Here is a 19,792-nt window from a genome sequence, read left to right on the forward strand (position 1 = left end):
CGACTTGTAATTCGAGGGTCGCAGGTTCGAATCCTTGTCACACCAAACATGCTCGCTTTTTCAGCCGTGGGGGCGTAATAATGTAACGATAAATCTCAGTATTGGTTGGTAAAAGAGTAGCCCAAAAATTGGCGATGGGTGGTGATGATAGCTGCCTTCATTCTAATCTTACAGTGCAAAATTAGGGACGGCTAACGCAGATAGCCCTCGTGTACCTTTGCGTGAAATTAACAGACAAACAAACAATTGTTATTACAAGTTTATCTCGACGTTTAGGTTGAATCTAATCTGAATCTACTCCGATTGGAGACTAGCACACCATTTTTATACATAAAATCGCTGTTAGTACGCCGGTTTATTATTGCTAGCTATTATAAACCTGGCACTTTATACAGAGTTGGCGTATTTAAAGTCGTGTTCTACTTAAAAGACTGAACAACACGATCTGTCCAGAACCGGTTTTGTTGATATAGTGACGCGGCATATGAAGTAGGTGTCTGCCTGTTTGTTTTCTTTTTCCTTCTTTGTTTTTGGTTGTAATTTTAATGCTTGGACTTCACAAGTACTTGCTGGAGCTATGGATTGGAATGTCCAAAGTAAAACACCTCAAGTTCAACAATAATACCGTAACTTATTTAGGTAATGTGTTTCAAAACACCTCAATTTCAACAATAATACCGTAACTTATTTAGGTAATGTGTTTCAAAACACCTCAAGTTCAACAATAATACCGTAACTTATTTAGGTAATGTGTTTCAAAACACCTCAAGTTCAACAATAATACCGTAACTTATTCAGGTAGTGTGTTTCAAAACACCTCAATTTCAACAATAATACCGTAACTTATTTAGGTAATGTGTTTCAAAACACCTCAATTTCAACAATAATACCGTAACTTATTTAGGTAATGTGTTTCAAAACACCTCAAGTTCAACAATAATACCGTAACTTATTTAGGTAATGTGTTTCAAAACACCTCAAGTTCAACAATAATACCGTAACTTATTCAGGTAGTGTGTTTCAAAACACCTCAAGTTCAACAATAATACCGTAACCTATTTAGGTAATGTGTTTCAAAACACCTCAAGTTCAACAATAATACCGTAACTTATTCAGGTAGTGTGTTTCAAAACACCTCAAGTTCAACAATAATACCGTAACTTATTCAGGTAGTGTGTTTTAAAACACCTCAAGTTCAACAATAATATCGTAACTTATTCAGGTAGTGTGTTTCAAAACACCTCAAGTTCAACAATAATACCGTAACTTATTCAGGTAATGTGTTTCTAAATAGGACAGTGATTTTCGTACTCCTTTATGTTTGATAGAATATTTCAACTCTGTCAATACTAGTTTAAACCTGACAGTATTAATACCTGTCATATCTGGTTCTTCAATACCAGTATGATCTGGCCTGGTGTTTATGGTGATGTTTCATAATCTCCGTAAACAAGTTGGTTATATGATTGTTCGTTCCGTAATATTTCGTATTTCTGAAAACCTTGTGTGTCGTAATGGTTGTTAACCTTAAGACTTGACTGTTCTTAATAACAAGGTTAAAGGTTAGAAAAGCTGGTTTTATAAAACATCGATTTACATCTTCGTGTTTCGTACACTTACAAATGTGACTGATAAATCTATTTCAGTATTACCCATAAGAACAGTCAATATTTCATAGCCAAACTTGGTATGAAGAGCTCAACAGATAGAAATAAGAAACCAGACTATAATCAGCTAGAAATACGAGATAGGGCATAAGTGGTTATTTTTTCGTGTGTACGTATTTATATACTGATAAATGTACGTTTTGTTTTTTAATAACCATATATTAAATTACATTTTTGTTTCAATTTTAATGAGTTTTTGAAAGCTTATTTAAAGGCCTGATATTGTTCGTGTTTTCCTCATCAGTTTAGTCAATGTGCCTCAACATTAACATTGGTATAGATGTGACGACTAGGGCTGTTTAAACAAACAATATTGTATTTTATACGTAACGCCATACGTTTGTTTGTTTCTAGTCAAACACAAAGTTACACGATAGGTTGTCTGCTTACTACGGGTATCGAAACCAGGTTTCTAGCGTTAGAGGTCCGCAGACTTATTACTGTTCCCCTGGGGGGGGAGAGGCAAACATTTATTGTCAATTTTTCTGATGCGTCTTCTTGTTTTACTCTTACCAGTTTATTACATCTCGTACATTTTATAATGTATATCCCTATTTTACGATGCAACCATTATTTGAAAAATACATATCAAAATAAACAATTGATAAAGCTGAACTCAAAACTTGCAAAGAAGCAGCAAGCCTAATAGTGCCACCTGGTGCAACTTTTCCAAATTAGAAAAAAATTGTATGCACGAATGAAAACCGTTTTACTCTTCCCTCCCCCCAAAGGCTGGATCATATTTGGTATAACACTTATCATTAGCACTACCAAATGTTAGAAATATGTGAATAAAAATCTTCTGAACATTTAAAAACAAATTTACTTCTTCAATAAATGTACAGAATACCAAAATCGCTTCTTTGTTTCACGTTTTCGCTAAACTTGTACAATGGTTATGTGCGCTTAACCATCTGTAATTTTGAAGTGATAGACCAGAAGATAGACAAGCGTTAAGCACACCACTTCTCGCCAACTTAGGTTACTCTTATCTGGTCGAATAGTGGGATTTGACTGTCAGACTTATAACGTTTTACGGCCCCAAAGTGCGGAGCGCGTTTTTGGGGGCAATAAGACGTAAACCTTGAAACTTTTACCACTGTCCTTGTTTTTGTACGTAGGCTGATTGTAATAGTAGAGAATGAAGTAAATAGTGAAATTTTTTTTTATTCCTGGAATTTATGTACTAGACATATTACTATAAAGATTTTTCATATTAATTGTGATTAAAATGAGTTGGAAGTATCGATTCAGTTCGTAGAAAAATGATTGCTTAGTTTCTCCAAGTCTTTTACAAAATTTATTATTATTTCTTCTTTTTTATTATTACGTACTGCACTGACCTCAGTTTTCATGAAACTGAACGAAGACAGAAGCTAAAAAACATCATGAACTCCGTTTTTGTAACTAATTTTTGTGTATTTATTATATTCAGTTACTGTACATTACATTTTTTAAAACGTAATTTCCTGGTATATAAATTCAGTAAACCATCATTTCTTTGCCAGACCATAGTACTAGACGGATGGTTGGGTGTTGTTGAAACACCGGTTTACAGCCTAAAGATCTCTGCTGATCACGTATATGTGATACAGGTAGCGCACGTGTTTGTTCTTTTGTGTCTTCGGAACCACCTTGTTGTTGTTTTTTATGCGACCTGGTGGCAGACGTGAGATTTAGATGCTGTAACTTATGGGAACGTTATTACGTACTGGAAGTATATATAATAGTGACAAAAAGATGTACCGTACACACGTGTTTTGAAAGCTAAGCTGTATTTTTATAATCAGACACTGCTGAGTTGCACACGCATATTTTAAAAGTTACATTATAATTACTGGAGTTGATTGCGGTAATGGTGGTGGTGTTTTTGTTTCAGTTTCTTTGCTATATTATTAGGGCCATTGTAACTAACAAAGTGATGGACCTACCCACGAGCAAACTGGTATCCCAAGGACCGTTCTTCTTTCTTGTCAGGATTGCGATTTCAGTTTAATCTGTTGTGTTAATACTGTATAAGAGATATATAGGTATTGTTTGGCGGGCTCTCGCCATCAGTGAAACACATCTACAGACACGATACACTTCTCATTTCATAACTAATTGTGAAATATTTGAATATTGTCAAATTCCTGAAATTTTAACGTCTACTGTTGATCCAGATGAAATGAGCAAGTTACAATAGATGTGTTGTTTAGTAGACACATTGTTCAGTATTCCATCCGGGGTTTTTTTTTGTGTGTTTTTGAGTACCTTGACATTTCCAACTTTTGCGATTAATTCGAGCACAATAATGGGCGTGGCAATCTGTGTGGAGTCCTTGGTGTTTTTAATCTTGTATCACTCATTACGGTTTGCTTACTCCATATTAACACTGACATTGTATTTAGTACGAGAGGCTAGGGATAATCCTTGTCAAATTCGTTTTAACGTTGGTACAGAGTAGCCCAAGAGTTGTCGGGGAGTGTTCACTAGCTGTTTTCTCTCTGGTAGATTGTGCGAAATTCAACAAAACAAATGAACGAATATTTCGTGTAAAAGCTGTGTTTTAAATTAATGCGTAAAGTAATAAAGTAAATCATTTCGAGAGAACGTTCTCTACATGTTACGAGAGCATCGAAAGTTTTCGATTATGAATAATAAGTGTTTCCTGAAATTTCTCACTATCTCGTGGAGGTCAATAACCTGGCCAATCAGACATTTGAAGAAACAAAGGCTAATTTTTCCTTTAATTCAGTTATTTTTTTAAATCCAGTAATGAGTAAATGGTCAAATTTCTATCTCAGTTTTAATACACCTTACTATTAGCAATATTGACCCTGCATGGCCAGGTGGTTAGGGCGCTCGACTCATAATCTGAGGGTTGCTGGTTCGAATCCTTGTCGCATCAAACATGCTCGCCATTTCAGACGTAGGGGTGCTAAAATATGACGTTCAATCCACTATTCCTTGGTAAAAGAGTAGCCCAAAAGTTGGTGTTGAATGGTGATAACTATCTACCTTCTCTCTTGTCTTACACTGCTAGATTAGGGATGGTTAGCGCAAATAGCTCCAGTATAGCTTTGCGAGAAATTCAAAAACAAACCAGAAACAAAACAAACGTTTTCAGTGGGACGGATTTGAAAGTGCCGTTTCTAGAACTTCCTACATCACTGAAGTATAAGTTAGAGTAAGAAAAATAAAACTTCACTAGTTACCATGAGATACCATGTTTTTTTGTGAGAAAGGTGGAGATTAATGAACTGTCTTAATCGGTTTTTATTTATTCCTGGATTTTATGATCATATTATGAGAAACTTAGAACAGTTAATTGTTACATCCATTTTGTGTGTGTGTTTCTTGTATCAAAGCCACATTAAGTTACCTACTGTGTCCAACGAGGGGAATCGAACCCCTGATTTTAGCATTGTAAATCCATAAACTTACCGCTGCACTAGCGGGGGGATTCATCTATTTCAAGAGTTTAATAAACACAGAGTAAAATAAAAAGAAAATCACTGCAGCGTGGGCGATTATAAAGAACGCTACTCCAGCGCCATCTTTATAAATAAAATGGTGATGATCGTTGGTGATGACTTTTTAGATAATAAAAACAAAAGATCGAACTTGTTCCACGTGTTACTTGTTTTTTGTTTGAAAAATAGCGAGATAATTATTACTTTCATCCGATCGTGGTAACAAACGGAGACTATTAATGGCATTTTCCATCTTAATTCTATTGTCAATGTTCTGGCACGTAGTCTTTAACTGACGTGAAGTATATGTAGCAATAATTGCTTTGATCACTACACCACAGTGCTACAGAAATATCTGTGATATAGTATGTGTGAGAATTGAACCGTAAATTTGGTCTTCATTTCTACGTGTAAGAAGAGAGGAAACGGTCATAATATAGGGGCACATCCAGTATTTACCTAAGTCACTGGACCGTAAAAGTTTAACTAAAGGTGGGACTGATGGACCCTGTATGAGATGATTTTTTAAAAAAAAATTAAACTGTAATAGTGCAGTGTATCTAAACAGAACAGGATGTGACGTCATTTCATCCAGATAAACGTGGACTGTTTGTACAAAGAACGATTAAGAAAAAGCAGTCACGTGAGTTACTTAACTACGTGCTATTTTGTTGTTTATTTGTTGTTGTGTAATAAAACCCGGACTGTTATATAATTGGCCAGAAAACAGTTTAAAAGTCGTTATGTGCGTAGGTTTATTTTCTCAAACTTTTATGTATTTATTTTTCTTTACTGTAAGCTTCTTTCTATAAAACGTTCTTTGCGTGTTACGAGTCAGTTAACTCTGTGTTCAGTTTTATTTATAAATTGCGAAATAACACCCGGTATTTATGTAATTGGACGCAAAATATTTTTTAAACGTCGTTGTACGTAGATCTATTTGATAAAACATTTTTTCTAGGTGCGTTTTTTGTGTTTTTTGTAATATTGTAAAACGTCTTCTCTGCGTGCTTAGGGCGTTTTTTACGTTGCACGTATCGTAATTATAACACGAAATAATTAGGTGATGTATTTAAAATATCCGTCGTATGAAGCCATCCGTTATGAAAGAATCCTTTGTTTCATTTATTATTTTCGTAACGCCTCTCAGGGTGTGACTAGTATCACCATATCTTGTGCTAACAATTTTTGACTTCTACGCTTAAATAGTATAAACATTTCTTTCATAAATTTGTTATAACATTATGTCGTAAGCCTAATGATATTTGGCTCGACATGGCAAGGTAGTTAAGGCACTCAACTCGTAATCGCAGGTTCGAATCCCCGTCACACCAAACATGCTCTCCCTTTCAGCCGTGGGGGCGTTATAAGTGAAGGTCAATCCCACTATTCGTTGGTTAAAGAGTATCCTAAGAGTCTTCAGTAGGTGGTGATGACCTTCCTTCTAGTCTTACATTGCTTAATTAGGGACGGCTAGCTCAGATAGCCCTCGTGTAGCTTTGCGCGAAATTCAAACTAAACAAACAAACCTAATGATATTTTAAACTGCAAAATTTTAGGACTACATATGATTCAAAACTTACCTGGACAAAACATGTAAATGACACAAAAACTATAATTTGGCGACGAATAAACTATGCTAGGAGTCTAACTGGTAAAAATTAATAGAACAACACCTGGAAACGCCCTCAAAATATACAAAACATATATAAGACCAGTAGTAGATTATGCAACTCCTGCATGGATTAACGTAAGTAAAGAACAAATGCAAGCCAAACTACAATAATTACAGAATACATTAATTACAACAGCATATAGCGTACCCAAAACCACTTCCTCAAAGTTCATGCACATATACTTTAATACACAAACAATACCAGATAGACTTCTTCATAGTACAATAAAATATTTTGATAAAGATTGGAGAAAAAAATGAGTTGTTATGCGAACTAGACAGGAATTGCATATATGATGAAGAGAGTCCTAAACACCTCTCCCCGATAAACTTATACATTAAATCATCAAGCTAAAATTAAGTATTAAAATCAATAAAATTAATTATATTAATAATACTATATATATACAAGTGCTAAAATAAAACAGGCCACCTATGTTCTAGACTTAGATAAATTGAAAGAACAATATACATGGACATTGCCCTGAAAAGCACAGCTGTAGTTTGTCTAATGGGAAGCGTAGTGACTTGTATGTTGTGAGTGAACGTGTACCAAATAAAGTCACGAATCCATAAGCAATTTGAAGCACAAGTGTTTTAGAAAATTGTATTTAAAAAGGTGATGGGCTCAGCACCCTATTCTAGGGCTCAGTAAATATGTAAGACGTTTAGCATGGTCAGATGGTAAGGACACTCGATCCTTTGAGTCGTGTGGACGCTACAATGTGATGATAAATCCCATTTTTTTTAGTAAAGAGCAGTCCAATAGTTGATGGTGAGTGGTAGTGACTAGCTGTCCCGTCTGTTACTTGTAAATTAGGGATGACTAGCGCTCGTCTAGCTATTCACGAAATTCAACAAACAAACAAACAGTAGATATTTTCAAAGTATTTTTAGATTGTGACGTTCAACTTTTTTATTCTGACTTTCGTAAAGACTTTCGTACTTTATAAAATGTTGTTTCTTTTTTAATTTTGCGCAAAGTTACACGAGTGCTATCTGCGCTAGCCGTCACTAATTTAACAGTGTAAGACTAGAGGGAAGGCAGCTAGTCATCACCGCCCACCACCAGCTAGAGCTACTTTTTTACCAACGAGTAGTGAGATTGGCTGTTACATTATAACGCCCCCACGGCTGAAAGGACGAGCATGTTTGATGGAACGGGGAATCTAACCCATGACCCTCAGATTATGAGTCGAGCGCTCTAACAACCGCTATGCCGGGCCTGTTGTTAAGCGCAAAGTTACTTAATGCACTGTTTGTGCTTTGCTCACTGCGAGTTTTTTGAAACCCAGTTTATAGCACTATAAACTCTTAGGCTTGCCGCTGAACCTCGGAAGAGGGCACTTTGTAAACTAATAAGTGCTCACACAGTAAAATCTTTTTTGAGTTACGTGTTAGAAAAGTGGCCGACGAAAATGGATCAAATAATTTTTAATTAAAATATTATACTAACAGTAATTAGTGGATTAATTACATTATTGACGATATATTTTGCGTCACCCGTATGTAATTAGAGACTTTGTAACGAAGAAAGTTGAGAACATAAAGTTCAGAAGGATGTGTTTAAAAATACGTGACGTCCATATGGACCACCATCGATAATTCTGGAGTTAAATACACTTAACTGTCTTTTATAATTTTATTTCTAATTTATTCTGAATAGTGTACAGCGTTCCAAAAGTTTTCTGGCTTTGTAGATGCTAAGAAAAATGAATGTTCATCAATAATTCGTAAAGTGATGTCACTTTGATAGCTGTCTACAAATAGGTTCGTTACAAACGTCGCCACCTGAACAGTTATTTGTCAGATACGGGCTCTCGCGAATCCGCTGTATTAGTCGTCTGGGCATGTACTGACATACGTATAGAGTGGTTACACTTAAAATGCTTATTAGGGTATGATAGACCTTTACACTGTTTTACCAAATATTATCTCATGTACACGAGCGTCTAACTCGGGAATTCAGATTTTCATCTTATTAGTTTCATCACTTATTAACATTCTACTCTGAGATTATACGTAACACTTTTCAGAAATCAACGAACCATACCTTTATCCACCGACTGAATGAGTTTTTTTATTGGTACTTAACTCTCAACTCGTTGCGAGTATAACATGTTCTGTTCTGCTGTGCTTATAACACATGCCTCGGTTCACGCGATGTCTGTATGACTACTGTGTCGGGCTGCTGTTCCTAGGGTCCATGACTCGAGACGTAATTCCTCTACACTTTCAGATGAAGGCACGTAATAAATGTGACAGTTTTTTGGTTTCTTAGTTTGTTGGTTAGTTCAAGTCTAGCAAAAAAAAAGTCACATTTTCATATTTCACATTGTATCTATTCAATGACCCTAGTAACACCTCTTGGGCTACTCTCATCCGACTTAGTGGTATTTCCTCACAGCTATTATAAGGCTCCCTTGGCTTGTTTTTGCCACAAAAAAACGAGATCTACGAAACTCCGGTTTCACAGTCTGGATATATTAACTAATAGGCCACACCCACCCCAGAAGTAAAATGAACAAATTTTGCATAGTCCAGATCCGCCTAATATCTCTAATGGAAATAATAAAAGTTAACTAATATAATGCTAGTACAAACAGTGTCTAATCAGTGTTTTAGTTTAGTACTTGAGATACATATAATGGGCCACTAAAAATAACCATAGTTGTGATGTAACATGTATGCACTGGCTTTTCCCTGTGTGAACTAATTTTGTTATGTATAATATTATTATAATTAGAATGAACTAGAAAAGTTACGAAATGTTCGACGGATTGCTCTTAATGTTGTGGAACTGGCATTTTTAACCCGAACAACCACGTTTAATCATAGCCAGTCCTGATTTAGAATTATTAACGAGAGGAAGGTCTACCAGTCAGCAGCATCTGCCGCCTATCTCTCTACTCTTAACCAATAAGTGAGCTTCACTGTTACAACTATAATGCTCCCACAGCATATTGCTGCTCGAACCTCTGACCTTGGCATCTCTCGTCCATTAATAATGTAACACTCAACTGCCTTAGCTATGCCAAACGTAATTTATCAAGCAATCTCCATAAATAAATAAATATATATGTGCGTGTTGTTGAAAGATGTAAAGATATATGTATGTTGTTCGAAATTATCTTTAAATTTCACATGTTTCAATTTGCATCTAAATATGCAGTAGAACACTAAAAAGTGCATGAAATGAACCAAAGATGAATTGTAAAGTTGTATTGAAAGCAGACTTGGCTGAATATGCAGAAATGTCTGAATACGCGCTCACAAAGTCTAAGACATTTACTGTGATATCATAATTAATCTTACTTTAGTTTGTATAATGTCAAGCTATTCTCAGTGGTTACGTAAGATTAATTATGATTACATACAATATTATATGCAGAATGATACAGCTTGGTAGCATTAAAATTACGGCCTGTCCTGGCCAGGTGGTCAGGGCACTCGACTCGTAATCTAAGGACCGCGAGATCGAAGCACAGTCACACCAAACTTGCTCGCCCTTTCAGCCGTGGGGGCGTTATAATATAACGGTCAATGACACTAGTCGTTTGTAAAAGAGTAGTCCATATATATATATAATACAAATTTTTTGTTGTGTCTAATAATTTCCTATTTACGTAATAACGAACACAGTGTTAACTACGTAAATACGGTTAAAGATATTCTTCAAGTAGACAATCTAAGTGGCGAAACGTGATTAGATGACGTTTCGTCCCGTCATTTTCAGGTACTTTCGTCAGGACTGTAACATGCGGTGACTGGATCGAAATATCACTAATACCACTAGTACACCAGCCGAATTGTTCAGTTTTTTGTTATGTGCATTAATGCAATATCTAAAACTTAAAGCCAAAGAACTGTTTAGCAATACATGCCGATAATTTTCATAAATATCCTTGTGCGAGTTTTGATTTATCCAAATATCTATAGAAATTCAGCGAAAGCCGTGGAGTTGCGAATTAGTTTAGTGGATTCAAAGTTTTCGAGCTCGGCACGCCCAGGTGGTTCAGTCGTAATCTTAGGGTCGCGGGTTCAAAACCCCATCACACTAAACATGCTCGCCTTTTCAGCTGTGGAGAAGGGGGTATTAAGTGACGGCCAAGTAGCCCAAGAGTTGGCGGTGGGTGGTGATGACTAGTTGCCTTCCTTCTAGTTTTACACTGTTAATTTAGGGATTGCTAGCGCAGGTAGCCCTTGTATGGCTTTGCGCGAAATTCAAAACAAACTAAACTAAACCAAACTTAAAATTACGAAACGCCCTCTGTGTTTTATTATCGACACACATTGATGAGCTACTAAAATAACAAACCTGGTAATTTTTTATTTTTTAAGCCAAAACTACAGAACGAACAAGGGACTGAACTACGGATTTTACCGTAAAAGGCCATAAAGGGAAATTATATGTAAAAAATATGCTAACTTTTATCCCTCTGGAACTTTTGGTTTGGTTTTGTTTTTGTTCCAAATTTCTCGGTCAAACGAAAAAAAGATCATATCATTAGAAACGCTTTGTCCGAGGAGTTCAGATTGCATCTTAGCTTTTCCATTCAGAATCACTGTAACTGTTTTTTGCTTAGTCAAACTTTTTAATGCAACGAGTATGTTACACGATAGCATAATGTTGGTCATCACGTGACAACTGAATTCGATTTCAACTTTAGTTGTTTTTTTTATTTGCAAAATATTTCACGTAAACAACTCTTACTCCACGTGTCATTTCTTAAAAAAGGAGCATTACACTACGTACAATTCATATGAGCTAAAATCTACGTGCGCAACTTGTACAGAATTATATGCCTATCACTTTGTGAATTGGTATTCAGACATTTCTGCATATTCAGCTAAGTTTGCCTTTATTATAACTTTACATTTACTGTACTTTGCAGTGATTTAGCTAAGTTTGCCTTTATTATAACTTTACATTTACTGTACTTTGCAGTGATTTAGCTTTGGTTCCTTCCAGAGACTGCGATAAACCCCTTTTAGCTATTTTTTTCTTACATATGGGTTTCATTTTTCGATTTTTTTTAGTTTCTTTGTTTGAACTCGTAAAAACAATACATTGAATGCTTATAATTGTTTCATACTGTTTACACTATCATAAATACCATTACTTTATTGTTTACGTGTAGTTTTATGAAATAAAGTTACATCTGCGCAATGTAATTTCGTTTGTCTGATCGCGTAACGGCTTTTTCAGACAGAGCAGGATGTATCGATATGGCACATAATTCTTGCAAGAAAGCGTTGCTTAAATTGTGTACATGAAAATTATAGAATAAGGAAAATTCAATAGCAGGGCATGAAAACTCCCGCAACTGTTTTGCGGGTTAGTTTAACTTATGTTTATTGAAGCTGTCTGAGGTTTGGGTTATGAACACCATTAACATTTTATGACATGCTAGGTTATTAAAGCGAGACCACACAACTGGAAACTAATGAGACGTTTCTGTTTTATTTTTATTTATTTCTAACGTTTCTTTCGGTATCTAATAGTTTTATCTCTTGGTTAATTCACTTTTATAAATTATCAAATGCTGAAATAAGGTTTTACCCACAGTTGGAGGAATGAACCGGACTGGAACCCTTAAAGGAAGCTCCATCAAAAAGGTGACGCCCCCTGTGGTGCCGGATCTCAACAACAGACACTCTGGAAGTAGTTTTTCTAGTGGTTATGGAAGTACCACAGCAGACAGGAGCTCTTGCTGTAGTGTCAGCACTGATGATTCTTTTCCTTCGGTTCCGCGGTCCCCAAATAAAGGTAAAATAACTTATGGGTTGGTAAGCAAGTTCTGTGAGTTGTGTTTTTTATTCCATGTCATATCCACAACAAAAACTCAAAAGAAAAAAAATCTTGAAACCGTTTTTTTAAAACAGAGTCTAAATTTAGTTTTTCACAGCCGGTTATATATATGGAAGACTGCTTAACGTGAAGTTAATATATATATGGAAGACTACCTAACGTGAAGTTAATTCCGTGTGCCGGAAAGATTTATATGTTTGACTAAAAGCTTTGAATTTTTTTCTTTCAAGCATTTTCTGAGCACTCTGAGAAATTAATATTACATGTTTGTTTGTTTCCTACTGGATTCATTGTTTTCTTTCCGACTAATTCTTTATTAAATATTTCTTATATTGAGTAAAATATGTCGTGATAGTATAAACAATGTTCGATAATTAGATATACTTGGAAAAATCACACTAAAATTATACATTATTAATAATGTTGTTCTTGTAAATGTTCTTAAAGCGAGTAATTGTTTTAGTTCTTAAATTATGAACACGTGTTTGTTTATCAGGCATAATGATTATTGGGTGTGCAGGCTTCGTAATAAACAGTTTTCTGTTATGGTTGTTAGCTTTATGCAACGCGTGTGAAAATAATATTAAACATAGCTTTATTTTATGATTGTTAGTTTTTAGCTACGTGTGTGAAAGTACCTGTGAACATTTTGTTTTACGATTGTTAGCTTTATGCAACGCGTGTGAAAATAATATTAAACATAGCTTTATTTTATGATTGTTAGTTTTTAGCTACGTGTGTGAAAGTACCTGTGAACATTTTGTTTTACGATTGTTAGCTTTGTGCAACGCCTGTGAAAATAATGTTAAACATAGCTTTATTTTATGATTGTTAGTTTTTAGCTACGTGTGTGAAAGTACCTGTGAACATTTTGTTTTACGATTGTTAGCTTTGTGCAACGCCTGTGAAAATAATGTTAAACATAGCTTTATTTTATGATTGTTAGTTTTTAGCTACGTGTGTGAAAGTACCTGTGAACATTTTGTTTTACGATTGTTAGCTTTGTGCAACGCCTGTGAAAATAATGTTAAACATAGCTTTATTTTATGATTGTTAGTTTTTAGCTACGTGTGTGAAAGTACCTGTGAACATTTTGTTTTACGATTGTTAGCTTTGTGCAACGCCTGTGAAAATAATGTTAAACATAGCTTTATTTTATGATTGTTAGTTTTTAGCTACATGTGTTAAAGTGACAGTGAACATTGTTTTGTTTTTAGCATATTTTAGTGTATTGATAAACGAACTTGGATACATTTTTGTTTACTATTGATGAGAAAAGATCTTAATAAATACGGTCGTTTTGGGAAAATCACTTTTAACTCTGGTAGTATTCTGATATTTACTTTGACCCGTCACATCAAATAAACTTGCCATTTCAACCCTGGGAGTGTTATAATGGGACGGTCAATCCCACTATTCGTTAGTGAAAGAGTAGCCCAAGAGTTGGCGGTGGGTGCTGATGACTAGCTGTCTTCCCTCTAATCTTACACTGCTAAATTAGGGACGGCTAGCGCATATAGCCCTCGCATAGCTTTGCGTGAAATTCAAAACAAACCAAACCAAAATGAAATATTCGAGAACATTTAGTAAATATTTATTAATTACCTTTCCAGCAGGGTGGCTGAAGCGAAATAAACCAATCATTGTACCTGATTGGTTGGTTGGTTTATTTTAGAATAAAGCCACATTGGGCTATCTACTGTGTTCACCGCGGGGGAATTGAAACACGGATTTTAACGTTTTAAGTCCGTAAACTTATCGCCATCCCATTGGAGGACAGCTGTTGTGCAATAATTTAACTTAATACAAACTTACCTTTTGCGCTTTCCTAAGGTATAAAACAATGATGTTTAAACTGTGATTTTCTGAATAAAGCACGCGCTACCGAGATTATATATAAATATATAAAAAGTGTAACTTCGAGTGAAGTACGCCATGGAGTTCATAACGTCAACTAAAAACTCACACTCAAGTTCATGAAAAAATTTAAAATATTAAGTGAAGTACCCCGACACTTTTATCACTGATTTGTGATCACTCCATTCGCTGCCTTTGGGGTCTAAATGTATCGGCCCGGCATGGCCAGGTGGTTAAGACACTTGACTTGTAATCCGAGATTCGCTGGTTCGAGTCCCCATCACACCAAACGTGCTCGCCCTTTCAGCCGTGGGGCGTTTTAATGTGACGGTCGATCCCAGTATTCGTTGGTAAAAGAGTAGCCCAAGAGTTGGCGGTGGGTGGTGATGACTAGCTGCCTTCCTTCTAGTCTTACACTGCTAAATTAGGGACGGCTAGCGCAGATAGCCCTCGTGTAGTTTTGCGCGAAATTCAAAAGAAACCAAACCAATCCAGATGTATGTTATTAAGAAGTTTGTGTGTGTGTGTTTCCCTGTTACAACACTAATTTATAAGTAAAGAAATTGGTGAAGTCACTCATCTTCTATGTAAAAAACATGCTTCGCAGTTTGTGGTTTAGGATACTCTATAAGAACAGCTTGTGGTTTAGGATACTCTATAAGAACAGTTTGTGGTTTAGGTTACTCTATAAGAACAGCTTGTGGTTTAGGATACTCTATAAGAACAGTTTGTGGTTTAGGTTACTCTATAAGAACAGTTTGTGGTTTAGGTTACTCTATAAGAACAGCTTGTGGTTTAGGATACTATATAAGAACAGTTTGTGGTTTAGCATACCATATAAGAACAGTTTGTGGTTTAGGATACCATATAAGAACAGTTTGTGGTTCAGCATACCATATAAGAACAGTTTGTGGTTTAGCATACCATATAAGAACAGTTTGTGGTTTAGCATACCATATAAGAACAGTTTGTGGTTTAGGATACTCTATAAGAACAGTTTGTGGTTTAGGATACTCTATAAGAATGACGGTAGAAGCTGTTGAATGACCGCATTCCCTCTAGTTACCCTTGATTGGCTTTGCACACAAAAAACACTTGAAACAAACAGTTTGGGAAAAGTCTGTGTTTGGAAGCAGGCGTGTTCGCGATAGGTAGATGTCGTAGTTTATTGGATATGTCAGATGAGCAAACATGATATCGTAGTTTGTTGGATATGTCAGATGTGCAAACATGATGCAATTTGTTGGATATGTCATGTGCAAACATGGTGTAATTTGTTGGATATGTCATGTGCAAACATGATATCGTAGTTTGTTGGATGTGTCATGTGCAAACATGATGTAGTTTGTTGGATGTGTCATGTGCAAACATGATGTAGTTTGTTGGATATGTCAGATGTGCAAACATGATGTCGTAGTTTGTTGGATATGTCAGATGTGCAAACATGATGTCGTAGTTTGCTGGATATGTCAAATGTGCAAACATTACCTCTAAGTTGACCATCCCGTAACGTTGCAACATTATTTTTCTTTCTCTCACAGAATCCGCAGACTGTGGAAGGTTTCCTGTATTTCTTACACCAGTGTCGGTCCCCTCACCTACCCGACATGGGGGACCTTTACGCTTTGGTGACTCTCAGGTATGAGTTATTACATCAAACGTTATTAACTGCAGTAGAGAGACTCCTTAACGTAAATATCTTGGGTGGAACGTAAGTAGTAATAGTTAAACATGTAGGCTTAAAAATAATGGAAAACGAGTTAGTACGGTGCTTAACTGCTTTAACTTTCCTTTTGTATTTAATGGCAGGTGACCTGCTATTGTATTCAGTTATCAGTTGTATCGAGAAACTACCTTCAAAGTAACAACTGAGCATTGAGTGTACTTTACCGGTAACTTCAAGGTCAATGTTTCAGTTAATATGTTTATGTGAGGTAATAATGGCACCCGAATGTTAGAAAGAAACTCAATGTTTTATCTATTTTCCTTTTCAGACCCACTACACCCAAGTAGTTGTACATCCACGTCCCAGCAGTCATCCAAGTACCCCCACAGAGGGGGTGCATCCCATTGGCTTTGGGAACGGTAGGTTGTTCGTTCATTTCGCGCGTCTTTGCATAATCTACAATGTAGACAAGGGTTGTGTGTGAATATTTAGTATTAAGGTGGCAAAGAATATGTTAATAAGTCGTTATCGGAATTGTTTGATGAATTGTGTTTCTCCTACACACATGTGCCGCAGCGCCTCTAATGATACAGAATAAACCTCTTCATGGCACCCAGTCGTCATTGGAAGATCAAGGAATTGATGTGAGTCCTGGTCGTGAGAGTCCAGGGGCTAGCAGTGGAGGGTCGTCATCAGGAGGAGGCTCACGAAACAGTACTTCCAGTTTGGACAGTGGACGAGCTTCAACCTCGGGTTCGGATGGCAAGGTATCAGGTTTATTGTCCCATACTAATAACTTTAAATAGTGCTATTTTAACAAGTTGTTTTCTTAATTTATTTCGAACTTTTATAAGCCAGCCGCATTTTAAATGAAAGTTTGTATACAACAACAAAAAAGAAACAGTTGGTTATAGGGAATTTCATGAATCCTTTCAAGACACAATTTTATTAATATGTATAGTATATTATAGTAATAACATTGAAACTGTTTTATTTTCAGGCAAACACTAATAATCGTATGCCTGCTCAAATCTATGTATCTTGCTCTTCACAAAGTTACCAAAGCCCTAGTTTGGGAAGTGTCGATGACAGCAGAGCCCTCTCTGTTCCGAAGATTAACGTCACGGAAATGATGTTACATTCTATTCCTGTAAGTCAAATAACTACCGTTAGGTGGCGTAAATATATGTTGTTGTTTTTTTGCTTCATTCAGAAATAGTATTATAGAACATTAATTGCTATGTTTATTGATTATTTAATACATAAAAATATGTTTTAATTTATCACTTCAAACGTAAGGATAAAAGGCAGTTATATATTTTCAGTGTGACTATACATTATGTATACATATATATAATGATACTTAGTAAAATAAGTCAAGTCATTGCTGCCAGCATTATGTGGCGAATATATTGAATTGATTATTCGAATTCATTTCTTGGCTTAAGTTAATTTTCTGTACTTTATCGGCATATTTCATAATTATCTGTACATACTTGTAGGTCTTCTGATAATTTTGTGTTGATATATCTATTTCCTGGTTAGAACCCTACAGGTGTTAGAAACATTAAATAATAATGATTTATTGATGAAACTGACCCCTTCTTCCAGATGGAATAGACAACTTTTTTCTCTCTAAATTTTCATTTACTTTTTATATTGTTCTTAAAAATTTAATTTTCGCCCATAGCTACAACGCATGGGATTTGCCACGATTTTGTTAATTTTAAAAACGCAAGTGAAGTAGGTAAAGGTATGGGGATGTTAGAATATTTAAAGTTAATTTACTATTTCTTCTAGCAGGTTACGTATTATATTTCACCATGATGATGACATATTTATTTGTTCAGTATGCACGAACACACACATACACATAGCGGTGTAACAGGTTACATGTTTTACACCAATTACAGCCATCAATAATACTTGTTTTATCTGGAACCATCAATCAGATATATAGATTTGTCGGCTATTTAGTGCAGAATATCCAAATCAACAGCTTACCTTATAACATGAGAAAGACTATACAACATTCGTATTGAAGTTTATGGTAAGTACCTTATAACACGAGAAAGATTATACAACATACGTATTGAAGTTTATGGTAAGTACCTTATAACACGAGAAAGACTATACAACATACGTATTGAAGTTTATGGTAAGTACCTTATAACACGAGAAAGACTATACGACATACGTATTGAAGTTTATGGTAAGTACCTTATAACACGAGAAAGACTATACGACATACGTATTGAAGTTTATGGTAAGTACCTTATAACACGAGAAAGACTATACGACATAGGTATTGAAGTTTATGGTAAGTACCTTTCATGTGAAAGGAAGGACTTTAAAGTGTGAGGTAGGGAAGGAAGTGATTTGTTTGACGAGAGGGTATATTTTTTTTTCTTTATAGGGTGGCATGATTTCCTTATTTTAAGTTATTTGCCCTTGTATCATATCTTATAAAGCCTCACTTTGGAACTGTTTATAAATGTTTGTTTTGGACGTCTTATTAGTGTGTGATTTATATCTCGTTCTTAATGCATTATGTATGTGAGGAAACGTGTCTTCAGTTAAAATAGCGGGACAGTGAGCGAGAGTAACATTTGTTCTTAAACAACAAACTCCATACTATCGTTAAAAGGAACAAAGTTTTCACATGGCTGAACTTTGTCTAGAACCTAATGTAGTGATTGTAACTCGAAAAAAGAAGGAAAAGAAAAAAAACTCGAATATGGTGTCGAAGTTTTAACTGGTGTCGTTGTGTGATATTATTTTAATTCAAAGCATTTGGTAGTGTTTTTATTTTTAATTAATTCTACTATTTTATACCATGCATGAATTTATATTAAGTCTTCAACTGATTTGAAAATTTGTATCTACGGCGATCCACGTATGAAAACAATGTGTGTAAAAGCGCACATCTCTCTCTCTATCTCTGGCTCTGCTCCATATGCATGGCCACATTTTTAAAGCTACAAACTCAGGGAAGTAACATGCGTTATGTGGCCGTGGCCTCAGAGGCCGTTTTGAGGCTGCAGATTTAGACCAAATGACCATTACAGCAATTTTTGGTAAACAGAACAACAAATTGGCCTCAAATTGGAGAGAGCGTTGTTGTTGTTTTTTTTGGGGTGGTAGGTAATGTGCGATAATACAGCTGTTATTTAAGCTTTATGTGAGGACTTCAAATCGTTTTAACAGATAATTGATCGTGTTCGGATCTGATTGATTTGGTTCTTTATTTACATGCTAATTTATTGATCTACTGTAAAGCCTGGCAGTCTGCTAGTGATGCTATAAATATAAAGGAAGTTATCCCCTGGTAGGCTAACGGTAAGTTTAAGGACTTACAACACCATAATTCGGGGTTCGATTCTTCGCGGTGGACTAAGCGAAGATAATCCATTGTGTGGCTTGGTGCTAAAATAAACGAACAGAAGATAGCTTTCGTATTGCTAAGATAGACGTAACATCTGAATTCAGCAGTTGTGGGTGACTACGTAAGGATAACTGTAAATAAAGAAAATAACTAATAATTAATAAGACTGAGTAGCCCCCCACCCCACCCCCCAAATGGCACAGCGGTATGTCTGCGAACTTACAGCGCTTGAAGCCAGGGTGTGATACTCGTTATGGGCAGACAGAACACAGATA

General features: G+C 35.7%; 1 protein-coding gene across 5 annotated transcripts in view; it reads left to right on the plus strand.

Annotated features, from left to right (window-relative positions):
• LOC143224925 (caskin-2-like) overlaps nt 1–19,792 on the plus strand; it is a 261,429-nt gene that overhangs the window by 207,487 nt on the left and 34,150 nt on the right. For all 5 annotated transcript variants that reach the window (XR_013013515.1, XM_076453402.1, XM_076453405.1 and 2 more), the window contains 5 exons: nt 12,367–12,567; nt 16,008–16,105; nt 16,461–16,551; nt 16,709–16,899; nt 17,133–17,282. Coding sequence is in view for 4 of the 5 variants with exons in the window: in XM_076453402.1 (XP_076309517.1) it covers nt 12,367–12,567; nt 16,008–16,105; nt 16,461–16,551; nt 16,709–16,899; nt 17,133–17,282 (731 nt within the window). In the remaining variant the exon portion in view is untranslated. The remainder of the gene's footprint in view (nt 1–12,366; nt 12,568–16,007; nt 16,106–16,460; nt 16,552–16,708; nt 16,900–17,132; nt 17,283–19,792) is intronic.

The sequence above is a fragment of the Tachypleus tridentatus genome, chromosome 9, assembly GCF_004210375.1.
Source record: "Tachypleus tridentatus isolate NWPU-2018 chromosome 9, ASM421037v1, whole genome shotgun sequence".
NCBI classification, from domain to species: domain Eukaryota; kingdom Metazoa; phylum Arthropoda; class Merostomata; order Xiphosura; family Limulidae; genus Tachypleus; species Tachypleus tridentatus.